This window comes from Galeopterus variegatus, unplaced genomic scaffold (assembly GCF_000696425.1).
Source record: "Galeopterus variegatus unplaced genomic scaffold, G_variegatus-3.0.2 Scaffold1851, whole genome shotgun sequence".
Taxonomy (NCBI): Eukaryota; Metazoa; Chordata; class Mammalia; order Dermoptera; family Cynocephalidae; genus Galeopterus; species Galeopterus variegatus.
This window is the reverse complement of record NW_007727962.1, coordinates 137953-152332: the sequence shown is the minus strand read 5'-3', so window position 1 is coordinate 152332 and position 14380 is coordinate 137953. Positions and strand designations below refer to the sequence as shown.

The following is a 14380-nucleotide window of genomic DNA, read 5'->3' as shown; positions in this document are numbered from 1 at the left end:
GCGTTTTGGGACTTTAGACAAGATTATCCTGTTTCTAAAATTTTAGTATACACACATATTACTTAAGCATTTATATAAAATGAAAAGTACTGTTTTAAAAAATGTGAACAGGCTTTTAAACATATATTAGAATAACCTACAGTGCTTTCATATATATTAGAGTAATCTGCAACAACCACTTTTTTTTTTTAACCTAGGGACTCTTTTCCTTTTGATCAACAATTTAACATTTTGATGAGATTTATTGTGGATCAAACTCAAACTCCAAACCTCAAGGTCAGTATTTGTCATTACAGTTCAACTTCAGGAACTTAAATTGCGTAAAATTTACTTTTTTAACTACGTGACTCAGCTCATGTTTAGTCATTGTGAATAAATCTGCGGTAAGCATTCTTGTTCACCTCTTTGTGGACATGTTCCCGTTTCTCTTGGTTCAGTACCTAGTAGAGGAATTGCTGGTCCATTGGGTTGGTATGTGTTTAACTGCCAAAATGGTCGTACCGTATTCTCACCAGCAACATTTGGACATTATTAGTCTTTTTCACAGTTAATATTTAAACTAGAAAATTAAGACATTCTGATGTGTTGAAATAGGTATCTTTTTGAAATGTTTCTTTAGTATTAACATTCTAAGACATGAAAATTAATTGTTACATGTTTTGGAAAGTCATACCTATAATAATAAGACTAAATTTGAAAGAGGATGTGTGTTAATTTGAATTAGGTCATGTTCATCATCTGTTCTTTGATCATTAACTTTTGTTGAGGTTTTAGGATAGGCCTAATAAGTAGTAACCCTTTACTCTTGAGCCAAAACCAATTGAGAAGGTGATGGAGAAGTTAGGGCAGAACATCAACTTAGTTACCGAAAATGCTGCCTCATAGGATATGACCTGGAATGTGTAACAAAACTGACTACAGAGTTGAATTTGCCACCCCAGTCAGTGGCAGAACTGGAAGTCCCACTGTCTCCCCACATGGGCTCCTGCCCTGTAAATGTCTCAGAACACAGACGAGGAGCAGAGCACACCTTCTGTGTGGGCACGGCAGTCTAAAAGTGAAGAGAATTGAGCTGCATGCCACTTCTTCTTTCTAAACTTACCCATCAGTCAGTCCTTTCATGCTTTTTCGCCTAATGGATGTCACTCCATGTAGAAGCATAAATCCAGGAGAAAGGAAGGAGATTCCTTCTCAACAGCCGTTACTTTTCTCTGATCACCAATTAAGAATTCTGTTCAAAGATTCATCAGGTGTACTTAATGTTTATAATTATTGGATCTTTCAGGTCAAAGTTGCAATCCTGAAATACATTGAGTCCTTGGCGAGACAGATGGATCCAACAGATTTTGTAAACTCTAGTGAGACAAGACTTGCTGTTTCTAGAATCATAACCTGGACAACAGAACCAAAGAGTTCAGATGTGAGAAAGGTATGTTCAAGAGAGCTGAAGTATAATTACAAACTATTCTAGGCGTGTGTTAGAAAATGAAATTTATTTAAAAGCTTGCAGACCCCCCTGCCCACCCACAAATCTTTGCCCCTCTTTTTTGTGAAAACCAAGGCTCTCCTGTTGCCCCTTATATTCTCTGTCCAGCTCTGTCTAGTTCCAGTCTTTGAATATCAAAATGAAAATCTGAAATCTTGCATGATGGGTTCGTAGTTTTCTCAGGCATCTATTTTATACGTTTTATAATATGAAAGCACTAGAAGTTGAATATCTTTTACAAGGGTGTTTGTTGTTCTTATCTTAGTTTATAACATATACTTTGAAGACAGAATTGCCTATCTAAAGCTAGCTGGCTATAGGGTGCCTGATAGTAAAATGTGGTTGAAAAGTTTGTTAAGATAAATGGATTCTTGACTTTAAAAACAGCAAAAAAACTTCTGATCATATGCCACACTTGGGACACATTCTGTTTGGCTTGGGGAGTGGGGTGGTGTAGAGGTAGAATTCAGATTTTTGAGAAACGCTGATACTAAAGTGTTGTGGTGGTGATGTTTTATTAGCTAAAGAAAAATAATTGCTACTTTCTTCTGAAATGGCACATTGAGAAGTATGTAATATAGTAAAGAGCACAGGCTACTATTATCTGCTTCACGGAACTGTTATGAGGATTAATTAACATAAAGCATTTAATCAGTTGCTGACACTATGGGCATACAACACCTGTAAGTTGTTATTGTGTTTGCTATTGCTGTTATTCTCATTCCCTTCCTGTCAGTGTTATATTCCACACTTGGATTACATATGGGGCCATTGTTAACTTTTACTTTATATGAAAGCTTTGCCTTTGGTACTTTTTAAAGCCAGATTACTCAGTTCTGCTTTCAGACTGAATGTACTTGATTTTGGTTATTTGTGTATAATCATGAACCTTACATATTTTTCTTCTGTACTATACTCCTTTCCACAGCCATCCCTGCCAATATAGCACTTTGGCCTTGAGGCAGGGTTGAAAATGTGGACGACCTGGGTCCAGGCAGGGAAAAAGGAAGGATGTTCCCAATCAATAGTTAGCAAGATTGGTGAATTTCCAAGTGTAAATGGGCACTTAGCTCCCTCTCTAATGGAGTTCGAAGAGGAGAACTGAAAAGTTGTCTAAAAGGTTTATTTGGAAGGGTCACAATCCATTTAATTCTTGCATCCATTGTATAGTAATAAACTAAATTGTCCAATGTCAGGAACAAGGAAAATATTTTTAAGGCACTCATTAAAATTATTATTCTAATATAAATTACTATTTGGTTTTTGATCCTTTTGAAATATTTTTGGTAAAAAAAAAAAAACAAAAAAACACACATTTATCAAGAGACCATTTCATTGGCAACCTTTAACCAATAAGCCAGTTTGGGATATGGGACGTGGTTGGATGATTTGGTTTGGTTTAAAAGTCAGAAACATATGCTTCTGTTGTAATTCTCAGAATCACACGATCAACCAGTAAATACAAAAGCCTTAAATGAAATTTAAGTTTTTAGTTATAAGACATAAGGATGTGTGTGCCTGTGTGAGTGTAGGGAAAATATAGGAAAATGGTCAGGGCCCCTCAGATGTTTAGAATCTTGCTAAGCACTTGATGTTAACATGCACATGCACCCAGGTGTTCCTTGGTTATTGTCTGATGTAGTTGTGCATGTGTACACTGGTGTCCTGGGTTGTGGGCTTAAGTACAAAGGACGAGTGGCTCTGATCCACAGCCTCCCCCATTCCCAGAATGCCCCCCAGGGGACCATGGGGAGGCCGCTATTGCTGCTGGAAGTTGTTGCTGCACGCTGTTGCTGCCAGTGCCCCCAGGATGCCCCAAGAAGCCACCACTGCTGCTGCTACTGCTGAGGACTGAGTTCATGTCATCTGCCAGTGGCTCCCAGAATCTTTCCCAATTACCTAACATGGACCTGCATGTGAAGAGTCTGTGACCCAGCCTGGCATGTGAGGGGTCTGGTGATCCAGTCTGTACAATGGGTTTGAAGGGTCTGAGCCCTAGCCCGACAATACAAATGGAAACTTAGCGTAACTAAAATAATGAAACGTTTTGGCTTTAGTTATGAATTGCCTAACACTACAATTGGCGTAGTCACGTAGCTTTACAGTGAGTATGTACTTTTCCAAGGGGATGTTACTTAAGTATTCCCTACCATGGGCTGAAATGTGTTTTGGATTTGCATACTACCTTGATTAGGGCCTGATTGGGAGCAACTGACTTTGATCATAATGTCTACTTTCTGTAGACAAACACATCAGAAAATTTGTACTAAGACTTAATTGTCCTTTTCTAATCAGGATATTGCTGGAACTTCCTTCCTTGAATTATCTAGCATGGGGATCCAAAAACCTCAGTTTATATTAATGCTAGCTCAAACTAAATATGATTAGGAAATTAGATTTATTGCCAGAAATCACGTGGTTCATTTACTGTTTGAATGATCTTCAACACTTATTTACAGTTATTTTGGACAGTTGTTATTTCACAAAGCTTGTCTCCTCTGGCACGCTACTTCCAATGCCCCTACTGCCCCTCTTTCCTCCTCTTCCCCATTGTGAGAGCTCCTTAACTGCTCACCTTCAGGCCTAGCTTAAAACCAGGTTCTGGTACAATAATCCTGACCTTTAGAGGAATTTGAGAAGCTTTAGATCAGTAGTTCTCAGTCTTGTCTGCAGTAAAAATCAACCTAGATCCCTAGGCACTACTCCCAGGTAATTTGATATAATTGGTATAGGATAGAGCCTTGACATTGTGTTGTTTCTGACCGGGGTTCCCTCTACCTTTGGCTGATTTTTAATGCACAGTGTGGAGACCTGTTATTTTAGACCATTGCCCTGGGGTTGAAACTTAAGACATGAACGTTTAGAAGCTTTAGATCAGTAGGTCTCAGTCTTTTTTTTTTTTTTTTTTCCTTTTTTTGTCTTTTTTCGTGTCCGGCAACGGATCGCAACCCTCAGTGTCGCACCCGTACCGGACCAGGACCGGCAACGGGATCGCAACCCTCGGTGTTGCCCCCGCACCTCGCTCAGCCATTGAGCGGCTGGTCTGTATGTGGGATCCGAACCCTCGGCAGGAGCGCTGCCGCACTTCCCAAGCGGTGCACTGTAGCAGTGCGCCACCGGGCCGGCCCAGTAGTTCTCAGTCTTGTCTGCAGTAAAAATCAACCTAGATCCCTAGGCACTACTCCCAGGTAATTTGATATAATTGGTATAGGATAGAGCCTTGACATTGTGTTGTTTCTGACCGGGGTTCCCTCTACCTTTGGCTGATTTTTAATGCACAGTGTGGAGACCTGTTATTTTAGACCATTGCCCTGGGGTTGAAACTTAAGACATGAACTGCTGATATAGTCTTGACCTGGTTGTTAAATTCTCTTGTTACCCAGTCCAGCACCTCAATATCCTCAGGACTAGGACTGGCCTCACTGTTCCCTGGCACCTTCCCCACCTCTCTACCCAGTACCTAAATTTATGTGCTTCCTCTAAACCCAGTCTAGTCATGGGACCCTGTTAGCCTCGACACACTTCCTTCAAACTGACTGCACACCTGTCTGGTTTTCTGTATATTAATGCATGCTGAATTAATCATGGAAAGCTCCCTAGAGAAGATAAGATTCATCCTCAGTCATGAAATAAGGATAGGATTTACATAAGTGATAAGTTTAGGGATAGGGCATTAGTCCATGCTGAGGAAATGAGGTTTGTCTGGGAACAATGAGTAGTCTGAAACAGAAGATTTTGGGAATTTGAACAGCAGGAGACCATTTTGTTCAGCCTGTATGCTCAGCATCTAGCTCAATACTTATAGGAACATAATAGGCATTTAGTAAATATTTTTGAATGAATTAATGATTCCATCCACAGGGAAATGATCTAATTTCAAATGACATATTAAAGCCACCATTTTTAAGACTATAGTTTTGGGAGTTCCCTTCTTTTGGCTCCTATATTAGTTTTCTATTTCAAACAAACTTAGCAGCTTGAAACAACACTGACTTATCTCACAGTTTCTGTGGGTCAGGAGTCTGGCAGGGCTTCTCTGGGTCCTGCTCAGGGTCTCACCAGGCTGAAATCAAGGTGTCATCTGGGTCTGCAAACTCATCTGAGGCTGAGGTCACCTACCAGCTTAGTGGGTCTTTGTAGATTTCAGTTTCTTATCAGTGTAGGTCTGAGATGCCTGATTTCTTACTTACTGTCAACCGGAGGCCATTCTCAACTTGTAGAGGCTGCCTCCCAGGAAATTTGCTTCTTCAAAGCCAGCAGGAGAAAATTGGAAGAAATAATATCCAGAAACTTCGCAGATGTGATGAAAAAACATTAATCTGTGTGTCTAAGTAGCCCAACAGACTCCAAGTAAGACTTTTTGGAAAAAAGGATGTACCCATAGACATATTACATCTAACATCTGAAAGCCAAAGAGAGAATCCTGAAAGCAACAACTCAATAATATGGACAGCTGATTTCTCATCATAAACAATGTAGGACAGAAGGCAGTGAGATGACTTCGAAGTACTAAGAGAAAAAAACTGTCAGCCAAGAATTGGCTAATCAGTAAAACTGTTCTTCAAAAATGAAGGAGAGGGCCAGCCCCGTGGCTCACTTGGGAGAGTGCAGCGCTGGTAGCGCCGAGGCTGCGGGTTCGGATCCTATAGGGATGGCCGGTGCACTCACTGGCTGAGCGTGGTGCAGAGGACACCGTGCCGAGGGTTGCAATCCCCTTACCGGTCAAAAAAAAATGAAGGAGAAATTAAAATAAAGCCAGCAGGAGAATGTCTCTAACTTTTAATCTCTCTAACCTCTTTTAAGCACTCACCTAATTAGGTCAGGCGCACCCAGGGTAATCTCACCTAATTACATCAGGCCCACCCAGGGTAATCTCCCCTTTAACTCAGAATCAACTAATTTGGGACCTTATTTACATCTGCAAAATCATGGGAGTGATATCCGTCATATTCACAGGTCCCACTCATTCTAAGGGAGGGGATTATATAGGGTATACACATGGGACAGGGGGAGAAGAATCTTGGGAGCCGTCTTAGCGTTTTGCCTACCAAGGCTTTGATATCTCTTTCAGTGGGTTGGCAGGAATCTTCCACAGTTATTTGGTATTCAGCAGCTCTTATTTAAGTAGGGAACTTTTTTTACCTATCTGTGCAAATTGTGTTGTGGTTCAGCTTACTTAGCAGATGCATCTCTGCATTCTGGGCACCCTCTAGACTATTTATTTTTTATCATCCAAGATGCCTGGGGCTCTAGATTGTTTGGCTTTCAGTACACATCCAGAACTAACTGGTAAAGCATTTTTATTTGATTCAAATAGGTGTGTTAAAGCACATTATTCAAATATACATTCTTTTGCCTTGTAAACTACTTGGTAACAAATTACATTAGTGCACTGCAGACTAATTCTTCCTAGAGATATTCACTTTTATTTAAATGCCCTGTTATACCATCTGTTAGGCATTTTTGAGTATAATTGGTGTTGTAAATGATGCACCTGCCTTACCCAAAAATATGAGATGTATTTGAAGCATTATCTAAATGAATGTAGTGCCTAAATAAATTAAAATTCTTAGAAATTGTGATGTAGTATATATCACTGTGCTCTAAGATTTAAAATTGTCATCATTTTAAAGCTGTATAAAAATAAAACTGGGAGTGTTCCTATTAGATAATTTAATACACTAAAAGTAAAATACATGTCTGTTTTAAATTGTTAGGTTTTGCCTCATCTTTCCTTTCCATAGTTTTTTGAAGTTTGTATTGGGTATTGTGGAAGTCTTGTTAATTGAAAGCATTTTGTGATAATGAACCAAGTTCTCCAGTTAGTGTCCTGCTTTAATTTCTTAAGGGTAGGTTGGGGTTAGAAACTAGAAGAGCCCTTCAGTCTGAAATCTACACAGTAAACTCCCATATAGAACCCATCTCTGGAGAATATTAATTTTACGCAAACAATATCTGAGGAGTTTGCTGACAATATAATTCACTCTCCAAATTTGTAATACTGTATTTATGAAAGCACTTTTGCAAGATTTTAAACTCAGTCTGAAATCTACACAGTAAACTCCCATATAGAACCCATCTCTGGAGAATATTAATTTTATGCAAACAATATCTGAGGAGTTTGCTGACAATATAATTCACTCTCCAAATTTGTAATACTGTATTTATGAAAGCACTTTTGCAAGATTTTAAACCGATATAAGCTGATACAACCCAGATTCATGAACCTTAGCATTGCTAATATTTTGTTTGTTTCCCTTCCTAGCTCAGTGTTTTGGGGTGTTGCACATTATGGAGGGAAAGGTATTTAAATATTTAAGATGTTTTAAAAACCAAAACTGAAATACAAGCCAATCTCCAGTGAGCCATGCTAACCATACTGAGACTGGTTTGAACTAGATGGAAAAGCCCCACCTAATCTTTAACTGGCCTGCTTTATTGCAAAAGTAATCTTTTTCATTTTTTAAGTGTGGGAGTAATGACGAATTATGTTGACCAAACTGTGCAGAAGTACACTAGACCATTCTTAATGTGCTATGTTTGATATAAGGTAATGCAATGAACAGAGGTAGAAAGAAAGTAGATTCTGGAGTTTGACCTCCATTTGACTCCTGCTCTGCCGCTCCTTAGAGGTGTGAGCAAGTAACTTAATCTCTGAGTTCTTGTTTATTGTCTGTAAAATGGGAATAATAATATTTGCCTCAGGCATTAGTGGGAGGATTAAATGCAATAAAGTGTATGAAAGCATAGGTAAATATTACTTCATTTGCTGTTGTAACTCCTGTTTTTGTTGAGGGTTGTTTTGGTTTTATTGCTGCTGCTGTTTATGGAACAAATTGAGTATGAAATTTTCAGCATTTAGGAAGCCATGTGATCAATCAAAAGGAATATGGGAATAGCAATAGAATTTTTAATTGTATGTTTATACTTTAAGACTCAGAATGCCTATTTTGCTTATCATATGTGATTCTGTCTGTCACATGAATAACTGATTTAGCCCCCAGTGTTGTTTTGAGGCAAATATGAAAAATGAAGGCGTGGCAAAGAAATGTACAAAGTTTAAAGACACTGTTAGCCGGAGCAGGAAAAGTATATATATAGCCTTTGAACAGTGAAATTTCTAATTAACTTTTTTAAAAAAACTTCTGATTATAGAGGCAGCATGGCCTAATCTAAAATCTAAAAGCTAAGGGTTTTTGCCATCAAATATGATTTGAATCTCAGCTTAACTATGATAAAGTACTCAGAGTCTCTTTCAAGTCTCATTTTGACCTCTGATCTTCCATTTCATCACGTGGAGCAAGAATACTCCCACTTCCAGAAAGGGTTATTATTAAATAAGGACCTAGCAAATTGTTCTTACTATTCCTAACTTTTGATTTCATGTGCCTCAGTGATTTTATATAAGAAGCTAGATACTTTTACAGCTAGCAAATAGGCAAGGTTAAGCACTTGCTGCTTCTCTCTGATTCAGTCCTCCTGCCTTTCCTGTTTGCCAGTCCCCACTTCAACGTAGTCCAGTAGGTGAGGATTTCCCCACTAGGTCAGCTTCCACCTGCTTGGGGCCTGGACAAGGAAACTTGGAAGAAAATTGTAAACAGGTAGATTGGAACTGTGTGCTAATTTCAAACAACACATTTCACTGTTTGTATTTTAGATTATTAATACCAGTTGCCCTGTAAAGACACTGAAGATTTTGAAGAAACCTAAAATTAATATAATACTGTGTGAGCGTGTGGGTGTGTGTGCCTGTGTCGGTGTTTGTGTTGTGGTATGTTTTATGATTAACTGCCTTCCCATATTGAATGCAAACTGTTACCGTATTTTAATGGTGTAGTAAAAAGGAGAGATACTAAATGAGAAATGTCCAAAGATTTGAAATACCTTCTCTTTGGTGACTTTGTAAGGCAATTTTAATGACAGTCTGAAGAGAGCAGTAAAGAGCTGTTAAATAAATTAGAAAACTGTTTTTCCTCCCAAATTTTAAGTTTTCTCAAATTAATACCAACACTGAAGCATTTGTCAAAGCTTTATTTATGCCCTGTCTGCCGGGAAAAATTCCTTTCTGCAATAAGGTATACAGCATTCAAGGCAGTTAATCGCCTGGGAGTTTTCTTCAAATAGTTGCAGTGAAATTTGAAGAAGCTGTCCCCCTGCAAACTCCACTATAAGGTTGTGAGTGAAAATCATTTCTTTTTAAGTTGCTATTTGATGCTTAAAATAAATTGCCCTAGAGTTGCCCATCAGAAAAGTCAGCAGTACTCTGAATTTTTTGTCTGGCTGCTAGTGGTCCTTCTTGTGGAGACAACAATGCAAAGATACAGACAAGAACAATGGCACACTTCACTTTTTGAGTCATTATTGGGCATGAGCTCTGCCCCAGGTTTTCTTTAATGCATCTCTCCCACCCAGCTCCATATTTGGAGTTATTCCTTTAATGAGATCAGATTGATGGTAATGATAAATGTGTTTTCTTCCTTGCTTGGATTCTAGTATTTTGACTTCTTACTAACTCAGAGGGTTATAGATAAAATATTTTAGAACCATAACAGTCTCATTCCTTGTAAAGCTTTGATGTAAAATCTTTTCAAAATAACATAGTTAAAATGATACTTTCTATCCATTTCTGGAGCTTTGGATCTCATTAGAAAAAGATTTTACTTCGGAAATGGCTTTAAGCCAAAGAGTGACTTCTGAAAACTATATAAAACCATTTACATTTTATATTTTGAGAACGTAAAAGTAAATAATATTTATTTATACAGTAGTCCTCCCTTATCCACGGTTTTGCTTTCTGCAGTTTCAGTCACCCATGGTACAGAACAGTAAGATATTTTGAAAGAGAGCCCATATTCACCTAACTTTTATTACAGTATATTGTTATAATTATTCTATTTTATTAGTTATTGTTTTTAATCTCCTATTGTGCCTCATTTATAAATTAAACTTTATAGTAGGTGTGTGTGTGTGTGTGTGTGTGTGTGTGTAGGGTTTGGTGTACTATCCACGATTTCGTGCAGCCACTGGGGGTCTTGAAACATCCTCTGTGGATAAGGGGCTGACTGTTGTATGTGTAAAACACACACACTATCTGTCCATGTAATTATATTTTCAAAATTCCCTGTCTTTCTATTTGATTTCTTGTAAAAAATCATTGAGAAAAGATTGTTTAGTGGGTCAGAAGTTAAAAGGCTGTTGCACTTCTTTTCCTGCTTGAATAAAAGTCACTACTGCTAAGTAGCTATGAGTTTGCACAGGTATTCTAAGCCTGTTGTCTCACAGCCCTCATGTTCCTAAAAGATCCCACTAATTTTATAATTTGTTTCATGAAAAACCTCAAGTTAGTTTGTGGCATCAGATAACATATCCTTGGAAGAAATATGGTCTCTTAAATAAAGACAGTGACACATTTCACATAAAATATACTACTAAAGAATGTAGTGATACGTTTTATAATTTTCAAATGCCATTTTAATCAACAGATCTAAGTGCCTGTACATTCTTATTAAACTGATCATAGTGATGGATTTTTCCATACTAAAACTCCAATCTGCTTCTTTCTTTCTCCTTGCAGTGCAATTTTTTTTGCATGTGTTTTTTTCCTAACGTTTAATAAAAAAAATGTTTTTTAAATACACAGGTTATTTTGCATGCTTTTTGGAATTTGTTCTAATATACAAACATACAAATCATGTTAACAGTATATTAAGTTGTCAGTGAAATAGTGTCCTTCAAATAATCATTTATTTAAATGTAATTTATTTCAGTAATGAAACAGAGAAAAGCATATTTTAGTACTATTTTTTTTTCCTCGTGTCATAAAAGTACATTGGGCACTTGTAATTTAATTTGGGTGGAAAGGCTGTTAATAACTGTATTTGAAGATCAAGGGAAAAAAGTTATGTGGTTTTGCCCAATGCTGTGCTTAATGAATGCTTTTGAAATGTTGAAAAAGTTGTTTTGATTCTATAAAGAACATTATTCTACTGATAATTTTTAATTCATAATTTTACTTTTGGTTAAATACATTTAGGTTTTTGGATATTTTTCCTTCTCTGTGCACAAAATAGTTCTGTCCTAGATGGACCTAGAATTTAATTTTAACATTGTTAAAGCATTGAAATATTTTTGTGATGTTTATGTCCAAAGAATTTCTCAGCAAGCACATTTTTATGTAATAGTCTGTGTTGTGGAAAAAAATATTCCAGATAATTATTGAAATCCTAAAAATTGCAGTCTACGAAAAGATTGTGCTTTCAGTAAAAATAAAAAAGAAATTATTGTATACATGGAAACAGTTTTTCCATAATGTTTTTTCCTTTCTCTTAATTCTTAGAAATTAATAAGAAATGCCAATTGGTGTTTACTAAAATTTTCTTTTGGCTTAGCTTTTGTAAATCAAAACTCTTGTCATTAATTCCTCAGGCATTGTTTTTTAAGCTCACATTGCCTGCTACTAAATCAGTACCATAGAAAGCACGTGACTTGCTGGAAAAGCCTAAGTCTCATTTGGCTACTCTTACTGCAGCTGATTGCTTTCCCCACCTTGCTGCTACTGTCATTACAAGCAGTCCTACAGTATGTCGTATCAGTTAATAAAGAAAAGTAGAACATTTTCCAAAAGGCAGAAGAGCAAGTTTTTACTTTATGCCATCCAAAGTCTACTTCCCAAAAGTCCCTTTCCTTGGTTTATAGGTATAAAAGTAGGAGTTTTTCAGATGTTTTTAAATTCTGTCTTTTTTTCTAGTATCTCTTCATCAGGAAGATTGGGGTTGAGGAAAAGTGATTTCCAAGATAACCCACTGGCAGCTTGTTTAGAAAGTGTTCTTTTCGGGGCCGGCCCGGTGGCGCACTGGATAAGTGCGCCGCTTGGGAAGTGCGGCGGCGCTCCCGCCCGAGGGTTCGGATCCCACATACAGACCGGTTCCCGCTCACTGGCTGAGTGAGGCGCGGGAGCGACACCGAGGGTTGCAATCCCGTTGCCGGTCCCCGGTCCGGTACGGGGGCAACACTGAGGGTTGTGATCCGTTGCCGGACACGGAAAAAGACAAAAAAAAAAAAAAAAGTGTTCTTTTCCAGGGTACACTGGGAGCCCTGTCTAGTTCTGACCTAGAGTGGGAACAATCTTAAGCCTTTTTAAACTTTTTTTATTATTTCATTTACCTATTTACTGGCTTCCTTCCTAGTAAAGACAAAGTAAAAGACGACAAAGGAAAAGTTATAGGAATTTATTTTCAACATGTTGTGGAAATCCAAGACGAGGGCGTTAAAATGAAGCCTGAGTTTATTTTCCAGATTGAAATCAGACTATTTATGATTGATGATATTATTTTCTCCAGATGCTTTTTATTTTTGTTTTTTTATGCCAGGAGTACCCTCTCATTAGTGATTTATTTTACTTATGCCAAAATGTTTTCTTTTTTAAACAATTTTAATGAACATATTGACCAATACATGCTATTATATACATTACATAAATTAATCATGGTTTCTTTTTCTAGGCAGCACAAATTGTGCTAATCTCTCTGTTTGAATTGAACACGCCTGAATTTACCATGTTACTTGGTGCCTTGCCAAAAACATTTCAGGACGGTGCCACCAAACTCCTGCATAACCACCTCAAGAATTCCAGTAACACCAGTGTGGTCAGTGCTTTGGTTGCAATTGATGGGTCTGTGCTGATCATGACCTCTGCATATCCCTTGTCTAGAACTTAATCTAGTAGAATAGCCAGCTTCTTTCTTCTCTTTTAGTAGATTGTGAGCCTCTCAAGGTGGGAACCAAGTCTTATTCTGTCATATTCCCAAAGAATGAATGAACCTGGTATTTAAATATGGCTTTTTTCTTAGGTTAGATTGTTCAATCAATTAAATTTTTACTAGGTCACTTAATTTTTCACTCATTCATTGAATTGGTCTTATTCTTTAACACTGTAAAGATGCAAATGCTCGATTGTGTTTGTCACTCTAGTACAACCAACGTCAGGCATTCAACTCCAAGAATGTCTATAGGACAGTTATCCATTTGTGGTTTATATGCACTTAAAATTGGCCTTATGATTCTGAAAAAGAAATCATTCTGAGCAGATTCTACCCATTTATTTACATCTAGGTTAGAATGGAACTATATTCTGTACACAGTCCTTGAATAATAATGCTGATTCTGCCTTCACCACAGGGCTCTCCAAGCAATACTATTGGCCGGACACCCTCCCGACACACCAGCAGCAGGACCAGCCCACTGACCTCACCCACCAACTGTTCCCATGGCGGTCTGTCTCCAAGGTGAGGTCATTTTCACAGAAGGGAAGAAACTAAAGCACCTCAATATCTGTGCAGTTTATTTCTAGATTTTTAGCCTAAGCTCAATACCAAAAAGAGTATTGAGTATCAGGAGACCATGGGTTCTAGTCCTCACTCAAATTGTAACTGTGTAATCTTGGGTAACAGGGTTTTAACTTCTGCAGTAAAATGAGTGGTTTGTGCTAAATGTTCTCTGTGGTTCTTCTACCTCCAAACACTCCCTAGTCCTGTACAAATTTTTTTTATTTTTTATTTTTTTGGTGGCTGGCTGGTGTGGGGATATAAACCCTTAACCTTGGTGTTATTAACACCACGTTCTAACCAAGTGAGCTAACTGGACAGCCCCTGTATGCAACTAAAAGTTGCATTTAAGTACTGTTAAACACTGTTTTATGTAGAATCCATCTTTTACATAAATTCATTACCTGTCCTACAAGTAATAGGAGAACCTGAAGGTATTTAGTCATCTAAATAAACCCTCTATAGTCAGCCCACACCAGACCTGGGGTAGTTTTCCAAACAAGTGGTCATTCCAAGCATAGTTGCTGTCATATTTTGAAGCAAAATGCTGCTACAAAAGACTGTGATTTAG

The 14380-nt window shown here is 37.7% G+C and overlaps 1 protein-coding gene across 19 annotated transcripts in view; it reads left to right on the top strand.

Annotated features, from left to right (window-relative positions):
- Positions 1–14380, top strand: part of CLASP1 (cytoplasmic linker associated protein 1) — a 142347-nt gene that overhangs the window by 86898 nt on the left and 41069 nt on the right. For all 19 annotated transcript variants that reach the window (XM_008579299.1, XM_008579295.1, XM_008579298.1 and 16 more), the window contains 4 exons: positions 198–276; positions 1286–1429; positions 12988–13131; positions 13664–13770. In XM_008579299.1, the coding sequence (XP_008577521.1) occupies positions 198–276; positions 1286–1429; positions 12988–13131; positions 13664–13770 (474 nt within the window). The remainder of the gene's footprint in view (positions 1–197; positions 277–1285; positions 1430–12987; positions 13132–13663; positions 13771–14380) is intronic.